General features: G+C 39.8%; 1 protein-coding gene and 1 pseudogene across 7 annotated transcripts; one reads left to right on the top strand and one right to left on the bottom strand.

Annotated features, from left to right (window-relative positions):
• Nucleotides 1-1132: 1132 nt before the first annotated feature.
• LOC119808003 lies at nt 1133-1587 on the bottom strand (annotated as a pseudogene).
• Nucleotides 1588-4535: 2948 nt separating this feature from the next.
• On the top strand, nt 4536-21498 carry Nt5c1b (5'-nucleotidase, cytosolic IB). 7 transcript variants are annotated; one of them, XM_038320012.1, is made up of 10 exons: nt 4536-4568; nt 6154-6243; nt 6583-6756; nt 7673-7819; nt 8809-9318; nt 9492-9659; nt 11345-11474; nt 14153-14275; nt 14667-14851; nt 21169-21498. In XM_038320012.1, the coding sequence occupies exons 1-10, from the start codon at nt 4536-4538 to the stop codon at nt 21496-21498; spliced, it is 1890 nt and encodes a 629-aa protein (XP_038175940.1). The 7 variants fall into 7 exon arrangements, with proteins under 7 accessions (XP_038175940.1, XP_038175942.1, XP_038175941.1 ...); XM_038320014.1 differs by having other exon boundaries at nt 8809-9270; XM_038320013.1 differs by having other exon boundaries at nt 7673-7810.
• The last annotated feature ends 64 nt before the right edge of the window (nt 21499-21562 follow it).

Raw genomic sequence — 21562 nt, forward strand, 5'->3', positions numbered from 1 at the left:
CTCTGTGAGGTGCCATGGGTTCAGAAGGCCAGCTGAAGTGAGCAGTTGAGCCATGCAGTTGTATGAGGAACATTAAGCAGACAGAACATTGAATTTAACTGTCTTGACTTAAGACGACTCCTTTGCTCATAGACCTGGAGACAGTAAGACAAAGAGAATGCTATGGGAGATGAGCTGAGATGAGAGCTGTCATGGAAGGAACATCAACTTTGCCCATGTGTATTCAGAGAAGTGGAGTTCTAACTATGGTCCAAGTCCCAGCTTGAAGATATTGTTTGTGTTGTCTCAGAGTAGAGAAGACTGGATGTGAGATTCCAGTGACCTCCTGAGGCACCCCATCCAGGTAAGAACTGATGAAGTTGGTTCAAATCAGGGAGCGATATTTATGGTAACAGGTGGCTGAATTGGATACATTGAGAAAGCAAAGTCATCATGGTTGACTGAGGTTTAACAGTGAGAGAGTGGTAGAGGCCCAGACAGCTCTAAAATTTACAGTCTTAAAAGTGGCTGACTGGAGTATCATGCAGAGCAAATAACTCGAGATTAAATCAAACTGTTCTCCGCAATACGTCAAGTTGAAAGTGCTCTGACTACCTGCTAGAAGTACTAATCATTGTGGGGTTAGGCTTCATGCTAAAGAAATTTTCATCAGGTTAAATGAAGAAGCAGAAAAAAAATATTTGTAATGAAGAAAATTTGGAGATGTCCCCAAAATTCAATAGAAGGAAATTCCTTATGTTAATTATTGTAGATTCAGTCTGTAATGTTATATAGCCATTTAAAGCTACAATTACCCAAAGCAAGTGACAATATGAAAGCAATATTTAATATTATGAAAGAAAAAATAAAAATATTGAATTGCATATACTATATAATTCTTGAAATATTTGAAAGAACAGAAGTTAAAATAGATAAATGAATTCTAATAACTATATAAGTATAGGAAGTTCAAAGATTTTTATCACTTGCTTTTTTGCTTCTTTCTTTTTTTAAAAATTGTTATTTTTATGACATTTTCATGCATGCTTATAATGCATTCTGGCTACTGTCTCTACTCTTATCTCTACCTGTGCTTTTAAATCTAACTTTTTTTAATTCAAAGTGATTTTATTGCTTGTATACACAACAGAATTTATGCCACTAAAGTGGAGGCTGCAGATGACTCCTATTTCCAGTTGGGTGGGCAGACCTGCTTATTAGTCTTATACTAACGAGCCTATGAATTCTGCTCTCTATCAGAATCAAACTGAATTTAGCATCCTTATCCTTTCTGTTCCTCTCAAGATGCCTTCAGACAGCAACTGCTTTCTTAATCAAATGGTAGAGATCCTCAGGGAGTCCAGGGGCAAGGCCTTTGGACTTAAGGATTCTGAAGATTTTATCACCAGTCACAAAACAAACTTGTGCCACACCATATGAGTCCCTCAGGATCACACCTATCTGTGAGGGAGTCAGACCTTTCTTGGCCAGTTTGTAAATCTGCTTCTTCACATCATCAGACATTAGCTTCAGCCACCTGGGGATACTCTGGCAGTAGGGCAGTGCAGACTAGGACAGGCCCTTCCTGGGAGCTTGCATGTAACCCATGATGGTGGAACTTTTGAAGTCTCATTGCCTCTAAGCCTGTTTTCAGTTTCTGCATAACTGAAAGCACTTTAAATACAGCAGTAAGGGTTGTTGACATTTTTTATGTGTTCCTGTATCTTTAGACTCAGTAAAATGAGTAGACCTCAGGACATAAAAACCTATTAAGGAAACAGAGCCACTTACTGCCATATGTATTTCTACAGGGTAATAACGGTGAAGAAAACGAGCCTTTGCCATCTTCCCTGAATAGCAATTTCCTCATTGACTTGCTCTTTGTCTTACACTTTGAACAGCTCCAGACTAACCAACAGTTTACTAATATCTCCAAAAATTTCAAGAGATGTATGTCACCATGGTCCCTGAAAAGAACAGCTAGAGGAAGCATAACCCGGTGGAAACTGTGTCCCAGAAGTCTTTCTGAAATAACCTGTTGATAAGAGTACTGTCAACTCAATGGGTAGACCTTCTTCGTGACCACTGCACGAACTGAAAGAATTTGCTCCAAAGAAATAAAGAATGCAGATTTACAACTCTCTAAGTTTTTGTGGTTTTCTAACATTCCTTTCCAATCCCTTTATGGATCTCCTTTAAAAATTATATACAACTGGAACTGGCAATGATAATTAAATCATTAAAACCAGTCAGAGGTGGTCTTCGAAGGCCACACAAAAATGTCATAATGATGTTTCAATTTGCCTTTATGAGCAAGGTTAAACTTCTGGGGAAAGGAATCGTAGCCAAATAAATGACTTACCTCCTATGCATATGTGTGCTTTCCATGCTTAATAACAAAGTTAAGAAGTAGAAAATAATACAGGAAAATAAATCTGAAAATAAGCATGAAAGGGCTGTTTAATTTCACCTTCAGAAGTTGAAACAACATAGCAACACATTTAGATATTAATCCATAAAATAACTTATGTACTTATTAGAATTTTATTCTAAGCCAGGTAGTGGTGGCGCACGCCTTTAATCCCAGCATTCAGGAGGCAGAGGCAGGTGGATCTCTGAGTTTGAGGCCAGCCTTGGTCTATAAAGTGAGTTTCAGGATGGCCAGGCTAAAACAGAGAAATCTTGTATTAAAAAAATTCCTATTTTTTCACACACTGTGAAATATTAGAACTATGTAATTGCACGGTTAGCTGGAGAAATATAGAAGAAATCAGACAAAGTTGATAGGTGTGGTTTAGAAAGTCCAGCAGGAATTAAGTCTGGTGTAAGCTGTCATCTCTGCACAACTTTTTTTCTCCTGCAGTCAAGTGCTCTACCACTGAGCTATATCCACAACACCTGTAGAAAGCAAGTTAGCCTTTTCCCCACAGCACTGGCTACTTCCCCGTGCTTGTTCCACTAAGACTACCATGTGGAGGATAGGAAGAACCACAGATGGACATTTGATACCTCATAAATCTAGATCAACAAGTGTTTTTATATTCTGTCTTTATAGCTACATATCAGCCATTTCTAAATTATTTACATTTTTCTACATAGGTACAGTAACAAAACGATAACAAAAATTATGAACAAATATAATAGCTAATTTATATTGCTTATAAATATTTTGCATACTCTACAATATTTCAACAATTACAACAAGTGTGTCTGTGTGTGTGTGGGGGGGGGGTTCACCGATAAGGATGAAAGTCAGGGGTCATGGTTGTCATTGTGATGTCTTGCTCAATGGCTTCCCCACCTTATGTTTTGAAACAGGGTCTCTCAATGAACCTGAAGCTGGGCATCTATCTCATCTCGAGAGGCTAACGAGTGCCTAAGGCCACCTGGCTTTGCCTTGCTTCGTGCTATGGTTCCAGGTGCTCCCAGCACGTACAGCTTCTTACAGTACTGCCGAAGATCCAACCTCAAGTCTTCATGTTTATCTAGCAAACACTTTACTCACTTAGCTCATCTTGCCAGCCCCAACAATAACTTTTTAATGTTTCTTCAATTAACTTCTGCATTTTGTAATTAAGGAAATTAAGATCAGGAAAAGGAACCAAACTGCTGGAGATCCCAGAAAGATATGGTGGTAGAGGCCATGGTGGTGTAAAAGAATTCAAATCTGAAGCAAGAATTCTTTTACTCACTAAAAGATTATTTGGAAAACATCTGCTATTCAAACTTGACAATCAGTAGCTTCTTTGAAGGTCAGAAATTGGTCTCTGTCTTTGATGGTTTCAATAGGTCAGGTTGGCAGGACACATATATCTTACATTTGTGTGAAAATTAAAATCAGAACAGAAAGACACAGAGCCTGATGACTGTCTTTGATATGGTGCTCTGCTCACACAATAGAGAATATATATTTCAAAGGTTAAGGATTGGGCTAACATAAGGAAAGATAGAGTGGATAGTATAGTCAATATCCTACTATGTCCAGCCAGAGAGAGGAGCTTTGACAGGAATTTCCTTCAGAGTCTGCCACTATAAAAGCGAGCCACACACTAAAGCAAAGCTCAGAACCAAACTTCACAACTAGAATCGAGTCTCAGCTGCTAAGAAGTCTCCAATTCTGCAGAAAAAGACAATTTTTGAACCCACAAATGCATTTTGTATTCATTTCAACAATACCAGAAGATGTACAGAACCAAGAATGAATATGAGGAGTGTCAGAGTAAGGCTTTAGAAGACTTATAGATACTGATATTGCTGCATAGTAGACATTTGAGCAGTTTTCACATCAATTCCTAGAGTTTCAAGAGAATGGCTGTAAGCAGATATGTTGAAACAGGAAAGAAGGCCATGACTCTATTCAAACACACACACCAAAAAAAAAAAAAAAAAGCATAATTACGTATTTGTGACATCAGTTAGTTACCATGGAATCACCCATGATGTCATAAATTTGGCATTCTAAATTCAGAGCTAGACTGAAGCTGCGAGGTGCTAGGAAATGGGGTTGGAGAGATGAAGACTTTGATAACAACAAAAGCATCCCAACAATTGAAGAAATGAGTCAAACATCTTTGAAACAGAAAAAGAAGGTGAATGAGTGAAATGCCCTGGACTCTTACCGGGAAGGAGGACATGTAAACATTAGTCCATCCTTTCTCTCTGGGAATGCTCTGAACAAACAAATAAGTCTAGATCACGGTGACATAAAGAGGGGAGTGGAGAGCACAGAAGAAAGAGGTGGAGTGGGACAGTGTAGGTCAACCTCGTGAGCCAGCATTTGCTGAGCATATGCTCGCCCGCTAATATGAAGAAATAAGTTCAACCACTCTGTAGGACAGAGATATAAACAGTACAGTTCAGGGCTCAGTGAAATGTGTATAAAGACACAGGGGAACGTTCAGTTCTGGACACAGACTGGGATGAGCTGAGCTTTGAAGATTATCGAAGAGAAAAATGGTTTACACGGAAATGACAAAAGGAAAAGCTACTTCGTTTAAGTAGAATGTAAGGCAAAGGGTGGAGAAAATGAAGTAGGAGGTAGTGGGGGGTCCATCCTGAGGTTCCTGGTGTGCCTGAGTAAATACAGAGTTGACCCAGGAATGAAGTCGGCTTACATTTAATTACAGAGATGAATTTGGAAATGGGAAGGCTTTAAAAGCCTAGAAGGGTGACCTGCGACCTAGCACAGAGATGAAGAAGAGTTGGAGTTAAATACCTTTTGAAGCTAGAAGTAACAGAATATTATTGAGACTGAAATGGGGGCATTGGAATTAATTGGTGGAGAGAATTCAGCCAGTTCAATAATTATGCAGCTAAGCCACTCCTTGAAGTCACATTGTCATTCAGCTAGCATGGGGGATGGGGAAGTTGGGCAGGCAGGCACAGGGAGTAATGAATGAGCACAGAAGTCTCTGTGGCGACATTGGTCTAACTCACGTGTGGAGCTCCAGAAATAGACATTTAACACCAATATTAATCGTGGTACACAAACAAATTAGCGTAAAGCAGTACAAACAGTGTTCTAATAAGTACTTCCCAGTTAAAAATGAGACCATCAATATTTAATTATGCTTCCATGAAAGGAATGGGCATCCTATCTGTACTTGATTTTTCCCCAGAAACTTGTTTATAGGAAATCCCTTTTTCAGATAGATGCTAAGAAACATTGACATTAAGAATATGTTCTGCCAATAAGTTCGTACAAGATTAAAGTCATTGTTTGTGAAAAAAATCAGGTTAATATTGGTTAGGGTCAGTTAGATGAGTTTCTGTTCTATATGAAAAATGAAAAGGTCCATAATTAGCGGTCTTAAGAAAAACAGAGAGGGAGAAACAGCTATTCTGCATTATTAACTTAATATTGAAATCCAAGAGTTGCTGACCTCTGGAAGACTCTTGTTACATTTCTCATGCTATCATTTTTAATGATAAACACTACTCATATTCTGAGCATATGGAATGACTGAGTCATATAGCAACATACCTATGTAATTTTAATTTCTAAAATGTATTCTTATACTTGTTAGAATGAAAAAGAAATTGTGTTTACATATATTTTTTGTGTTGGCAAAGAGACAACGTTTAGACATGACTTACCCTTTTTATTTCCAAACCCAAGGTTTCTAATGTCTCTGAGAACCAAAATTAATAAACATTCTTTGTTTCCATATTAAGAATGAGCCTGGGATGAGGTACTCAAAAGAGAGTCTAGATGCAGAGAAAAGAAAGGATCCTGACAAAACTGGCGCTCGTCTGAGCACTCAGGTGAGCTACTCTCCATAGCACAGCCAAAAGAGAGAGCAGAAACCACAGTGAAATAAAAGCAAGTGAGAAGAAAAAAGTTCTGGAAGAGACACCTGAGCCATTCAGATCCGCACCATGGGGTAACTAAGATCCAATGAAGCCGTCAGGGACACACTCAGGAGAAGCTGGCCCTTGCCCTCCCTCCAGTCCGCAGTCCCCCTGTTTCACGCAGAAGGAGAAGTATAGAAACATCATCACAGTCTCCTCCACTTGGCAACAGGAGAAGACTGGTCCCTTCAGATTAGGGAGGGAAGGGAAGTCTGGCCATCTCATTGACCCATTTTCTGCACAATCTTTCAGATGAGGCGTGCGGGCTACCCGAATCACTCGCTGAGATGTTGCCCCATGCGGTATCACCACGCCTGTAGACGCTGCCTTTGTGCAGCTGAGGGAACTAGCCCCTGTCGCACAATACGTATTTATATTCACATGTGCCTGTTGTGGGAGCAGGGCCGGCAGATCACCATGATCAGGGTGAGCAGAGATCTCATGACTAATTTGGGAGGGGAGCCCCAGGCACCCGGGTAGGGGAAGGATACGGGACAGGAACAACTCCACTTGCCTCCTCTCCAAGGCGCCACTATGAGACAGGCTGGCAGGTTGTAGGCACTTACTGTAGCTGTCACAGGTCCCTGCAGCAGCCAGGGCTTGGGTGCCCTGTACCCTCACTTTCCAGGATGGTAAAATCACAGCTGTGAAATTTTAACCTCTATTAGTAGCTTGGTCTTTAAGGGAGAATGTTGCTGGGTGGAGATGTGATCAACTCTGGTATGTGCCATAGAAGAGTCATGGGTGGGAACTCTGAGCTACTGCACGGATTTCTTTTTCTTTTATTTCATTTTACATTTCACCAGCAGTTCTCCCGCCCACCCCTCCTCCAGTCCCCCTCACCTCACCACTAGCCCATCCCCCCATCTACTCCTTCCAATGTGTAAGGACTCCCATGGGAGTCCACAAAGTCTGACACATTAAGTTGGGGCAGGGCCAAGACCTCCCCCCCATTAAGGTTGAAGATGGCATCCCACCACAGGGAATGAGCCCTAACAAGCTAGCTCATGCACCAGGGATAGATCCTGGTCCTACTGCCAGGGGCCCCTCAGATAGTTAAAGCATCACCACCCACAAGGATTTCTTAAAATTGGATGCTCATGTTCTTCTAAACAGATCTCTACTTTGTAACTTCATACTGAAGTTAGGGTTGGGCCAAAGCAAGAACAGTACAACAAAGACCTAGAAGGACCTAGAATAAATCAAGGGTCATAGAAATGGGGGCAAGCATCTTCCCACTGGTTGCTGCTGATTTTAAGTCTGACATGGTTATTCTGTGGGCACACACGTATAAGGAGTAGGTGTTTAAGAATTAAATATCTGGGCCTCTTCTCTTACACAGGGTTCTCAAGAAATACCTGTACCTAACACAGACTCTCGAGGGTACATTGTGCGAAATCAGTGGTCCAGAACATCACGGAGCCCATCCACTGGCGCTCCATCAGTGGATGAGCCCAGGAGCAGGAATAGTGTTGCCAAGGTACAGCTAGTGATGAAAGAGAGGAATGGATGATAAATAATGACATATCTATTGGGACTTAATTTTCAAAGTGCTCAGGCCCTGTAGAGTAACCTGCTAAAGTTTCCACACTACAAAGTGAAAGAAAGCAGTATTAAACACACCATTCATTTCCTGTCCTTCATTCACACAACAAATACAACTGGGTACACACGAATCTCAAGAAAGGAAAGGGATGAAAAAAGATGAAATCAAGAAAAAAGAAAAAAATTGAATGGTATTGTGTGTTCTGTAGGCACTTAACTAGGCCTGACCACAGAAGCAAAATTATGAGATTCTTTTCAGGTACATAGAAAGAACAAATCCACTGAACTGATACACACACACACACACACACACACACACAAACACACACACACACACACACATTCACAACACCTACATTCTGTGAGATTTGGTCCAATAATCTCACCAAGAATATCCTTCCCCACATGTGGAACAAACATAATTGGAGGCAATATGTGAATGTTCGTTTGATGTCAACTTGCAGAGCAGTCCCAGCACAGGTATTCTTTTTCTAGAATTCCCCCCTGCTTACTTAGAAAGATAATCAGTTCTGCTTGTATCTCAAGGCATACCAAACCTGAAATCATGTGACTCCCCAGACTTCCCAGTCACATGCTAGTCACAGGGCAAACAGACCCAGAGAGGATCAGGATAAGTCGGGCATTCTAGAGTCAGTGGCTTACCCAGTTTGTGCATGAAGCCGGCTGGAGTCGCTGAGGGAGGCCAGGTCTGTGATGTACCTTCACAAGGTCCAGGTGTGAGGGCAGAACAGTCTGTCAATCTAAACAGTAACATCCAATGCCTGCTTGGTTGCTTTATGGCCTAGTTAAAGGAGCTAGAATGAACTAAGATTCATCAAGGTCTAGGAACAGGCTAGAGCTAGGAGATACAATGTGGAAGACTAGTATGTGCATCCTTGTGGGCCTGGGCTTCAACCCCCATTTCTTCATCAGGGCCCCACCAGCACCGCGACCTCTCGAACTTCCTCTGCCTCCCCTAGCCAGCACGAGGCCTCGCCTCCACCTCAAACACCAGAGAAGGTCTCCATACCGCAGACTTCACAAACCAGACCTATCAACCAGCTTGACTCACAACCTCCCACACCCCCGGAACCAGAGCCCAACTCCAGGCGGACTTCGAAAATGTATGGGAACAGTGAACCCTGGAATCTCAGAGAAACCAGAGATACTAAAGAAGTGCAGTTGCGGGACTATGCGCACAGCTGTGACTCTCGAGAGATGATACCCAAGTCTCAGTATCCGCGTACTCCTCCTACTGAGTGGAAGTCCTATGTCCAGCGCCGCCTTCAGTATGGCACCTCAGTGGACATGGACCAGGAATGTCTGTCTGAAGCCCAGCAGCGGCAGCGGCAACAGATGGAGGAAGATGAGGTGGACGAGGCCTACTGGACATCTGTGAGCATGCTATATGAGAAGATCCCCAGTTGTGCACGGCCCAGGCCGGTGAGAATGCCCAGGCCTCAGGCATCCCTAGGCTCTCTGCATCCTGTCCCTCAGCTCCCTCCCACTTACTGCCTGGGGAAGTCCCTCCCATCTTAGTCCCCTTTCCCTTTCTAGCTGCATCCCCTACATCTCTCTGCATGTGTTGACTCGCTTTTCCTTCACCTTCTCCGCAGCCCAAACCCAAGCACGCCATCACCATTGCTGTATCTTCCCGGGCACTCTTCAATATGGTAGACGACAGGAAAATCTACGAAGAAGAGGGTCTGGAAAAGTACATGGAGTATCAGCTCACTAATGAGAACGTCATCCTGACCCCAGGGCCTGCATTTCGGTTTGTCAAGGTACGATGTGAACTCCCTTACTTTCCCATGAGGACTCCCAGGGAGATTTCTGGGAGTTTTTCCAGTCTCCCCGAGAATCCCTACACCGTCCTTATAATTCTTGCCCCATTCCAGTTGACCAAGTCCCAAAGACTTCTGGAATTGTTGAGATTTATTTTTCCCCAGCCTGAATCCATGGTTTCGGATCAGGGTTTTCTTAAATGGAGCCCTAGTTTTCTGACCTTTTTTTAAACAAAAGCCTGTTTCCTCCATCCATGGACAGGGAGTTAACAATGGCCCTGAGCAGTAAAAATAAATGCTTTCTTAAAATGATGGAATTCACTTTAGCTGGTATAACCCTCAAATACAGCAAGAAAATTAAGATGCTCCTGACCCATGGCATTGTGAATATGCTAAAATATGTAGTACTTACAACTATTCTATGTAAGTTATAGGATGGTCACACCCTCAATCACACACTATGGGAAAGCCAATGACGCTTCTATGGTTTGGTAAAAGGTGTTCTCAGGACATGTAGAAGCATGGGGAGAAACCACAAGCCTATGAAAAACATACGTTTAAAAAAATACAAAAAATTAGGTTAAGGGGCTCGCAAGAAGGGTGTCATATTAAAGGGTGACACTACTTGAGGAGGGCCTGACTTTGGGTCCCAATCTCGGTATCGGGCAGGTTACAACTGTCTCTAACTACAGCTCCAGGGAATCGGACACATTGTGGGCACTTGCATTCTCACATGTACACATACACACACACACACACACACACACACACACACACACACACACTGTAGAAGGAGCGGCGGGCTGTGTCCCGCCACCCGGCTAGCTTTACATCAGACATAATTACACGGAAACTGTATTTTTTAAACACTGTCTGGCCCATTAGTTTTAGCCTCTTATTGGCTAATTAACCCATATTTAGTAATCCGTGTAGCACCACGAGGTGGTCGCTTACCAGGAGAGATCTTAACCTGCATCCATCTCGGAGAGGAGAGGCATGGCGACTGCCTGTGGCGACTGCTTGAAGCTTCTGCCTCACAGCCTTCTACCCAGCATTCTGTTCTGTTTACTCTGCCTACCTAATTTTCTGTCCTATTAAAGGGCCGAGGCAGTTTCTTTATTAACCAATGAAAGTAACACATAGACACTCTTCCATCAACACACAATTAAAAATAGATGTTAAAATTAAAATAAATAAATCACAGCCCATTATCTCCCTTCCATAGCAATTAAAAAAACAAAAACAAAACCATTGAGATTATTAATTGGCCTTGATCTGTTTCCTGCATACTAGTGACATGCAAATTCCCAAGCCTTTCCCAATTCCTCACAATAAAATCAGAACTGATAAACTAAGACAAATAGACAAACCAGAAGGCAAATCATAAAAGGAATAAATAGCCTGATCTTTTTCTCTACCCACCCATGAGATGATTCAAGTAAGCAGACTGCTGTAATAACATCCCAAGGACATAACCCATCTGTGCCATGGGCATTAACCAAACCCTATGTGTGGGAGTCATAACACTTAGGAATGGTAAAATAACCAGCTCTTAAAGGAACGGCGATTGCTTAGCCAGGATTTTGTTGAACTTGATTCTGGCCCTGCCGAGGTGCTGTTTCCTCCTGCTGCCTAACGCCTACCTTGCCTCCCCTTTTTCATATTCCCATGTTTGTAACCTGCAGGCATTGCAGCATGTCAACTCCAGACTCCGTGATCTGTATCCTGAAGAACAAGACTTATTTGATATAGTACTGATGACTAATAACCATGCCCAAGTGGGAGTACGGCTTATAAACAGCGTCAATCACTATGGTAAGTAAAATAAATACCATGTGGGAAGACCAGCTCACAGCTCTGCACAAAAGAGGCCATGCTATTTTGCTAACTGTGGCTTAAACCGCTGCAGTGTCTTTGATACCGACAACCCCTTCTGCGTGGGGAATGTTTATTTGCCTATGTCAGAACAAGAAAGGCCATGCTCATTTTTAACTTCAGCGCAGAGTTGGGCTCAAAGCTCTGGACTTAAGTTGTCAAGTGTGAATTTCAAAGTCTTAATCCCAGGTCCTCAATATATTTCTCTGCTTTATGTTTTTCACTTCTGAACTTGACTTCAAGGAGCCGTCAGCCCAGAGGCTTTTTCTGTGGGATCAAACTTTTTCCTCACCACAGATCCATGTTAAGGTTTTAAAGGTTTTCACCTCCCCTTCCACTTCTTAAAATTGGATGCTCCTGGCTGCCCTTTCTCTCCCACACACAAATCATATTCTTTCCGAAAAAACTGTCTTTATTACTTTACATGGAAAAATTTTATTGGTGCTAGTCTTCTGGACATTTCTATCAATGTGTCATTTTCTTGTAATGTTTCCCCCTTTTTTCTATTTTGAAATTACCTAACATTTTCTTTGGGACATCATTGTCTTGTTTGCTGGTAATGAGTCTACTTGTGGGTATGTCACATAAATATCAGGTTTAACTTGTGCACATAGAAATCCTAGGTTTAATTAGGCATTAACTAAGAGGTGTATTGCTCAAGTTATTGAGTTTTATTTTATTATTTCATATGACCCTAATTATAAAATTGGCACCTGAAATGTATTTTTAATAATGCATCTTTCATAATGTTATAAATTGAAAAGAGAAAATTTGTGTCAAGGGCTCTGAGAGGTATATATATTCATTCAGTAAATAAAGAATATTTTGATGCTTTTTGTTTGTTTGCACATAGGCCCTTGCTGTGTAGCCTAGGCTAGCTCTAGATCATCTTGTCTCAGTTTCCTAGTACTGGGATTATAGGTGTGTACCATCATACCTAGTCTTATTGATTAAGTAAGTGATATTGGTCTATCTGTCCTTCAGCATGTTAAAAACACTGAGGTTTCCAGTTTCTTTTGTAGGAATTCTGTTGATAAACCAGTTGGTACACCTTTCCATCTTGCCTTCCGTCCTTACCTTGGAAGGGTTAGTTGTTTACCTCTTTAGGGTACAGGAAACAACCTGTGTCTATCTCTACTGTAGTCTTTGCTACAGTTTACATGCCTGGCTCACAGTAAACTGAGATCCCTTTGAGAATAAAACAAACAAAACAATGTTTTCATTCAGTTTTAAGTCCTAGTGCTAATACATATTTCCCAGGATATTAAGTTGATGCTACTTAAGGGTTTATAAGATCCACTTTTGAGTCACTTATACCCAACATTAGATCATCTAAAAATTTGGTAATATTTTACTAACACCAAGCGGATACTCCTACCTACATTGCTGCCCTTTGAGTTTGGTCTTTAAATAGCTAACTAAACCCTGGGTTTTGCTTTATCTAGATAGTGTAGTTACCCAATTTATCATAAATTTAAAGCTGAGTGTGAATAAGCACATAGAATTTTATCATATGCATGGTCATCTGACACTGATGAATAGATTTTCTTTAAAATACAATCCTAAATTCAGACTTTTATACATAAATCTTTACCAAAACTTTGTATTATTTCCTTAGAATAATACTTTCAAAAAGGAATCACACCAATCCATTCTTTCATTCATTGCATATTCGGGTGCTGGCTTTACAAAAATCTTTTGAACAGTCCATATTTTTTCTTTTAATTGTTGGAAGGTATTTAAAAGTATATTAGTTGGAGTTTGAGGGCAGAGGCTTATCATGCCAACTTTTCAGAAGACTATGGCCAGAAGCTAGAGAATTACCTTGAACTCAAGACCTACCTGAGCTACACAGCAACATAGCAAGTTGAAAACCAATATGAGCAACTTAACTGTATCCTACTTAATAATTTTAAAAAATTAAATGAATGTGGTAGTTCATTGGTAGAGTGTTTGCCTAACTTATATTATGCCCCTAGTATAAGTCTCAGTACTGAAAAAAAGGAAAGAAAATCCAGCGAATATTAATGTTAAGTCTGCTAATAGCTTTATCCAAATATTCTAGTCAAGAAGGAGTGAAATTTTCTGATTAACTTTAGAAAATAGTTTAAGTCCAGGAGCAATGTATTATTAGTGCTGCATTAAAGAAATGCAGAAGTGATATTTAAAATAAGGATATACCTTTAAAAATCCTCTTTCAATAAGCAAGGAAGAGGCTTAGTTAAGGAAAGAGAGGATTATCATAGTTAAACATGCGTGCTGCAGTCTGCCCTGTGTCTGTGAACCAGCAGATTGGTCAAGCCTTTTCAGCATCCTTTTCTATAAGGAGAATAATATCCACCATGCAATTTTGAGTAAACTGACATGGTCTATGTGACTATGTTCCATAAACTATGCGGTATACCAAGCAGAGAATATGTCTGAGTTTCCTCATACTGCTGCGGTGAAAATCATTTTTAATTTTTAATAATTTATTAGATGATAATATCAAGTTAGGCTGTCAAATGAACTCACATGGATTAACTAATACGATCTTTCATGCCTCCAGTAAATGTCATTTGGATCAATGTTGTATCTTTACTCTGGACCATAACACAGTCTTTCTCACCCAAAACTAGGTCTACTAATTGACCGATTCTGTTTAACGGGTGGGAAAAGCCCCATTGGCTATTTGAAGGCGTATCTTACCAATCTGTATCTTTCTGCGGATTCTGAAAAAGTACAAGAAGCAATAAGAGAAGGTAAAGACCTGGGTTTATTCTTCTGGCTCCTAAGGTTTACACTGTTGGTCAGTGGCCTTGGGGTAGCTTTAGGTGGCTCACCAGCTTATTGGGTCTTTGGCTAGTGCTTTTACATATGCGGCACCCCTTATGGTTGTCCCTTAGGGATTTAACATTCTGGAAGGGATCATTTCCAGTGATTATTCCACAACTCATTTTCACCCCCCCCCCATTCCTGTATAAATAGAATCAATGCATAGATCTCTGTTCTGAGATTAGTAATTATGGTCAGGAGTGAAATTATGTGGCAGTCACTACAGAAGCAATATCACCATGGGGGAGGAGTTTTTACTGGAAGAAAAATAAAACCCATAGGCTTAAGAAGAGTGCTAATCTCTCCATATGATGTCAGGCATCGCCTCTGCAACCATGTTTGCTGGAGCCAAAGACATGGCTTATTGTGACACGCAGCTCCGCGTGGCCTTTGATGGGGATGCTGTCCTCTTCTCTGATGAGTCTGAACATATTGCCAAGGAGCATGGGCTGGACAAATTCTTCCAACATGAAACATTATTTGAGAATAAGCCTCTTGCTCAGGTAAGTTTACCAAGCTTGCTTTCTTCATCTGCTTATCTTCCAACATGTGAGTATAGATATTGGTCCTTGTGGTGGGATTTTAATTAACTTTAGGTGGCCCCTCCAGTCCCTTTTCAATCTGCTCTCTTTTGCTTGTGAATTCCTTACTTTGGAACATGTACTGCTGACAATGCTGGCTTTCAAATTGAACATTCTTTTATTTATCCTTTTGGAAACACTTCTATAATCCGTTACTGATGAGTTAGCCCTCTTCAAGTCCTTGTAGTACAGCACAGCATACCAAGAAGCCATTCTGAAATCTTCGGCCCTCAAAACAGTAGGGTACTTTCCAATACACTGCTCAGGAAACATCTTCCGGGGCTGTCAGTCTGTGACCCCCAAATTCAAGAATGACACTGTTTAATTGAGAAGAGCTTCAAGACTATAATCTTGGATCCAAGTAAATAATTACCTCAACATACCTAACAAGCCCAAAACAAGTATTTGGGGGTTTTGGTTTTGGTTTGGATTTTTTTTAAAAATCCATTTCATGACATATTAAAATTTAAGATCTGAAATGGACATTTGAGCAGAAGGAAAATGGAAGCATGAAATGGTATCCAAACTAAATCTGAACTGATGGATGATCCAGTTTCACACTGAATCTGATCTATTTAATGTTCAGTAATATCCATGAGCATGGCCAGCCTGGCACCCATCCCTGTCCTTCAGAGGACTGTCAATCTTCCAGTCTTAAGTAATGTGTCTGTAGGATCTTTGCAGATATGCTTTATCAAGTTGAGGATGCTGCTATTCACTGTGTACTTTTGAGGGTTTGTAGAACGGATGTCGGATTTTCTTTCTTTTTTTTTTTTTTTTTTTTGGTTTTTCGAGACAGGGTTTCTCTGCAGCTTTTTTTTTTTTTTTTTTTTTTTTTTTTTGAGCCTGTCCTGGAACTAGCTCTTGTAGACCAGGCTGGCCTCGAACTCACAGAGATCCGCTTGCCTCTGCCTCCCGAGTGCTGGGATTAAAGGCGTGTGCCACCACCGCCCGGCCGGATGTCGGATTTTGACTGATGCACTTGTACCATTCACTGAGAAAATCAAATGGCTCAGGAAGTCATTGACATGTAAATTCACTGAAGGCTTTTTAATTTGTTGAGGCGGTTCCGCATTGTGGATACACTCGAGATGGCCATATAGTGCGATCCTTTGTATATACTCCTAGATCCAGTCTGTAGAATTGAGAAGTTGTCTGCCTTCATATGTATGGGGAAAGTACTCTATAGTTTACTCATAATATCTCATTTTAGTAGAGTAATAATGATTCCACAAAATGCATGAAAACTAAGCAAATTTTTGGTTAGCCTTTCTTAACAAACTAGCTAGGTCTGTCCAATGAAAACCACATAGACACACACATGTGTGTGTGTGCATGTGCATGTGTGTCTCTGTATGTTGTAGTGTGATGATGGAGTTGAGGCACATGTGACATGGCATATATATGGACGACAGGGGACAACTTTGTGGAGTCAGTTCTCTCCTTCCTCCTTCATGTGAGCTCAGGAATATACCTCTTCTGGTTTACGAAGGAAGCGACTTTTCTCCTGAACTGTCTCACCAGACCTTGACCAGCTGTTCATTCAGTCTTTGTTCTTCAGTTCATTCCTTTCTTTTATTACTTTGTGTTCCTCAAAGAGAATTACCAATTTCATTTCTCATTTTTACAATCATAAACTTTTAAATGTCTTACTAAGGTTTTAATGTTTGTAGAATACTTAGAGATGTCTCTCCAGTTTCATGTCTAATATTAATTGTTGTCATTTTATTTTATTGGGGTTTTTTGTCAGTATAAGCAATGATTTATCATTTTTATTTACCTTTTCCATGATGTATCTTTCCTAATATTTTTAAATTTATTTTTATTGAGCTCTACATTTTTCTCTGCTCCTCTCTCTGCATCTCCCCTTCCCTTCAACCTTCCCCCAAGGTCCCCATGCTCCCAATTTACTCAGGAGATCTTGTCTTTTTCTGCTTCCCATGTAGATTAGAACCATGTATGTCTCTCTTGGGGTCCTCATTGTTGTCTAAATTTTCTGGGATTGTGATTTTTAAGATGGTTTTCTTTGCTTTATATCTTACCATTTTTTAATCTGAGGACTGAGGTCACTGATTGCAATCTTTTTAGCTTTTTGATTTGTTTTTGTTTTGGGGGTTGTTTTCTAAAATAGGCTTTTTGAATTTTGTCTTCTTTGTAGAGTGTAGTTTTATCTCCCTGACTTTTAAAAGTGGTACCATTTTATTTCAATTCAAAAAATATTTGAACTTATGACTTCCCTGCTATTGGGTGTATTTACAGTTAAGGTAAATTAACTACCAAATATTTGTTGAGGCCATTTTCCCCTGTACAGGGCTCTCTATTACTATGCACAAATCTTACACCACTGTGACCCCCCCAAGAAAAGGTTATGTGTTTTGCTTTGGTGTGCTGTATTTTGTGCTGAGAAGGTTATATCCTACCATCTGTGTACTGTGTACTTCGAAAATAATACATTGCTGCTGTTGGAATGAATATTCTACAAGTGTAAATTAGATTAAGCATATTAATTAAGTCATGCCAATGTTAATGTGAAGGGGTGTGTGTGTGTGTGTGTGTGTGTGTTTGTGTACATATAGAAGCAAGAGATGGATGTCAGGTGTCTTCCCCTATGACTGTCCTTCGTGAGTTTGGAATTCACAATAACAGTAGCTAGACAGCAAGCTCTAGGCATCAACTCGTCTCTGCCTCCCTAGGGCTGGGATAACAGTCCTACACTGCCACCCGACTGGCTCGAGCTCCAGCTTGGTCCCTCATGCTGCCAGCGCTTAACTATGGGCATCACTCTCATGCCAGCTCACATCTTTAGATGTTCAAATCTTCTTGCTTGTTTGCTATATTCACAACAAGAAGACAGCATTGAAGCATCTTAATATAAGAGGAGATTTATTGATTGATTGAAACAGGATCTAACTCTGAAACCAAGGCTTTCCTTGAGCTCACTGAACTCACTGCCCTCCTGTGTCAGTTTCTCAGGGGCTGGGATTACAGGTGTGTTTCATGACATCTGTCAGTTTTTAATCAGTTTTTGTATACTGTACTTTAAATCCCACATATTTAAGACTATTGTATATATTCTTCATCATATTCACCAACTCCTCTTTTTCATGCAATGCCCGAGTCTGATATTCATATGTTCCTGTTTTTAGAATAATGTTGTGCGTATTATATATTTTCAGTACTTTTACATTGAACCAGTCCATGTCTTTTTATTTATTTTATATTTAACATATGATATATATATATATATTACATCAGTTGGAGTTGCTTATTATACAATTGAAAATCACTGTTCTTTTCATTATTGTTTTAATTTCTTTAAAATTAAAGTGGAGTGTGTTGTTTACAATTAGGTTACTTAATTGCCAAACATTTGAGGAGATTTTTCAACATATCTATTACTACGTACAAGTCTTACTTACTCTAGTGACCAGAAAACATAGTTTGTATTGTACTTTGTTTGTTGTGATGTTTTCTGCTGAGTGTGTCCTGTGTTCTTGAAATCATTTAAGTATATGGGATCAGTAATACCTGTTTTAGTAAAATCTAATGTCTTTCAACTTTCTTCAACATGTCCCATCTTTTAATCTTTGTCTCTAGTTTAGTCACCATATTTCAGAATCATCTGTATTTATACACTAATAACTAATTAAAGATTTTACCCTGTGTTTATTGTAAGTCTTGTAATACATAACTTCATGTAACTTTGATATATGGTCAAACAATCCTATTTCCCTTGTCTGTAATATATGAACCTTGCCACAGGTCACTCCCAAACTTGTTCTGTGCTGTGTTGACATATATTGATTTTATGTTCTTTACGATTAACTCACAATAACTTGATGCTCTTTTTGTCTTTGGCAATGACAAAAGGTAAGAATGAGACAGAAATGGTCTTCAAGTTCATTTCTTCTTTACTTAGTCATGTGGAGTCTGCTGTTCATCATCTGAAGACATCCTTGATTTCTGCACAGTAATGTTTAATTCTAGCATTGTAGTCAGCTCCTATTTACCAAAGTTACTATTGTACTCATGATTGTTTTCTTCTGTTAAAGTAGATGTTGGACTTTTAGAGAGATCAATAAGTGTTCTTTCCAATTTTTCTATTATATGCTTAATACTTTTGTCATCATTAAGTCTAAATTCTATAAATTCCTCTTGAAAGCAAATTTTTGTTTTATTGTATTCTCATATATATGTGTCATATATATATATATGTGTGTACACACATATATATACACACATGTGTGTATGTATGTATGTATATATATATGTATATATATATATAATCACACACTTGAAGGCCTTCGTAAATACTGTCTCAATCTGCTTATTGTCATTCCTCCTCTTCTACTATCTATTCTGATAGACTGAGTCAATGTAATCAAGAGCTGAACTACTTTTAGTTATCATTGTTGCTCTGGTTTTCTTTGTACTGTCCCAGACTTCAAATTCTTCTCATTGGTTCTAAAACTGTAAATTGGTCTTTCCTTGGGTCATTCTCAACCTAAACTCTCAGGCCTTATCTGTAAGTCTATGCAGAAAAATCACCAAACTCACTCTGTCAGTGGTTCTTTCCTTCTCTGCTTGCTTTGTGCTCCTGGAATTTTAAGATGGTGCTACTTTTCCTGAATCCCAGTGAAAGGATAGCCTACTAGTCTGGGATCTAACAGCTTCTCCTGTCAGCCCTAAAAGCAGACCACTTTTCATTTCTCCAGTGAAAGAATGTCTGGACTGCCTGCTTAAAGCCCTTCTAACAACTTAAGCATTCTTCCCTCAAGGTCTAAAGATCTCAATAAAGATTCACTCGTTTCCAAATGCAGGGTTTTCTCCCTAACTCTTGTTCCAACTAGGATGTCTTTTTCTTCCTTTTTCCTTCCTTGCCTGCGGTGTTTCTCATGAAATCTAGTGAAGAGCACAGAGAAAACTTCAAGAGTGCACGTCTTGGTTAGTAGAGCACAGGGTTGTCCTTTATTGTTGTTTTAAATGTTCTGAAATTTTCACACTTGCTTTTGTAGTCTCTGGATTTCCCACATTGCTCTGGAAATGTACAGGTTCTTGTCCACCATCTTCCTCTGGAAGATGCCCAAGTTGGCTACCCTTTGATTTAGTTGTATGATATATGGAAGAAAAGTTGTGATGTTCCAAATAATAAAATAATTTATTATTCGGAAATAATACATAGTTCAGATAGTTTTCTAAATCTTAGAAAGATTCCAAATGTTTTAAGTACTACATATAAACAGCAGATGCCTCATCTGGTGGTAAAAGGTGTCTGTTCCAAGTCGGATGACCTATAATCAATGACCTAGACCCACATGGTGGAAAGAACCAAATCTAACAAGATGTTCTCTGTCCTCCATAGGTGAACCATACATATGTACACACATACACACACTCACACACACTGCATATATATATATATATATATATATATATATATATATATATATTTGTAAAATATTCATAAAATGGGACAGTGAGGTGGCTTAGAGGATAAGGGTACTGGTCACCAAATCTAATGACCCACGTTCCATCTTATGCATACAGTCATAGACTGTGTGTCCAGGCAAACCCTCACTCACGTAAAGAGGGAAGAGCAAGCAGTATGGTTGATGATATACTAAATTTTCAAAGATTATTTCCATAAACATGTGTCCAGCATGTCAATGACTGCATGCACTAAAGGAGCATAAAATATATTTACTCATGGATTTAAACGTAAAACAATGGTAAAGTCTGGAGTAGCATAGAAAAAGAAACAAAAATTACGTCTTAATGTAAAAACTACAAACTTATATAGCTTTAAGACAGGGCTGGACTTAGGCCAAACAAATACCAAGCTAAACAAAGTGACAGTACTTTCAAAGGTAAAAGATGCAGCTAACAGAAAAAAATGGGGAAAATGCGGTTTTGGTGATCAGTGAAGTTACCACAGATGGTTATGACTATTGTCCTGGCTTACTCATTTATAGAACATTCTTTTACACTTAAAATATCTTCGTTTGGACGACACATGATGTGGTTATCCAAGACTTATTCCAGGCTTGCAAAGGAATGGCTGTGTTTCAGGAAATACCTGCACATAAATGCAGAGAGTTTGGCACCATTCTGTCAGCCCAGAATCACTGGATGACAGTTGGCATTGTGTATTTTACTAGGTCATATAAGATCTTGTTTTGTTAGTAATCAGTTCTTTTTGCTCGCCCATTCACAGCTGAGACATATGTTCTCTTTTCCAGGGACCCCTTAAAGGCTTTCTGGAAGATTTAGGCAAACTACAGAAGAAATTCTATGCCAAAGACGAACGGTTACTTTGTCCCATCAGAACCTACTTGGTTACGGCCCGTAGTGCGGCGAGTTCAGGAGCCCGTGTGCTGAAGACCCTTCGCCGCTGGGGTCTAGAGATAGATGAAGCTCTTTTCCTGGCTGGAGCCCCCAAAGGTCCCATCTTGGTGAAGATTCGGCCCCACATCTTCTTTGATGATCAGATGTTCCACATCGAATCAGCACAGAAATTCGGCACCATCACAGCCCATGTACCTTATGGCATTGCTCAAAAACGCAACTAGGGATGGGGAGGAGAAATAAACAGTGACAGTCTGGTATTGAAAAATGAAAAGTTGCGTTTTGGAT

Source organism: Arvicola amphibius, chromosome 2, assembly GCF_903992535.2.
Source record: "Arvicola amphibius chromosome 2, mArvAmp1.2, whole genome shotgun sequence".
Taxonomy (NCBI): domain Eukaryota; kingdom Metazoa; phylum Chordata; class Mammalia; order Rodentia; family Cricetidae; genus Arvicola; species Arvicola amphibius.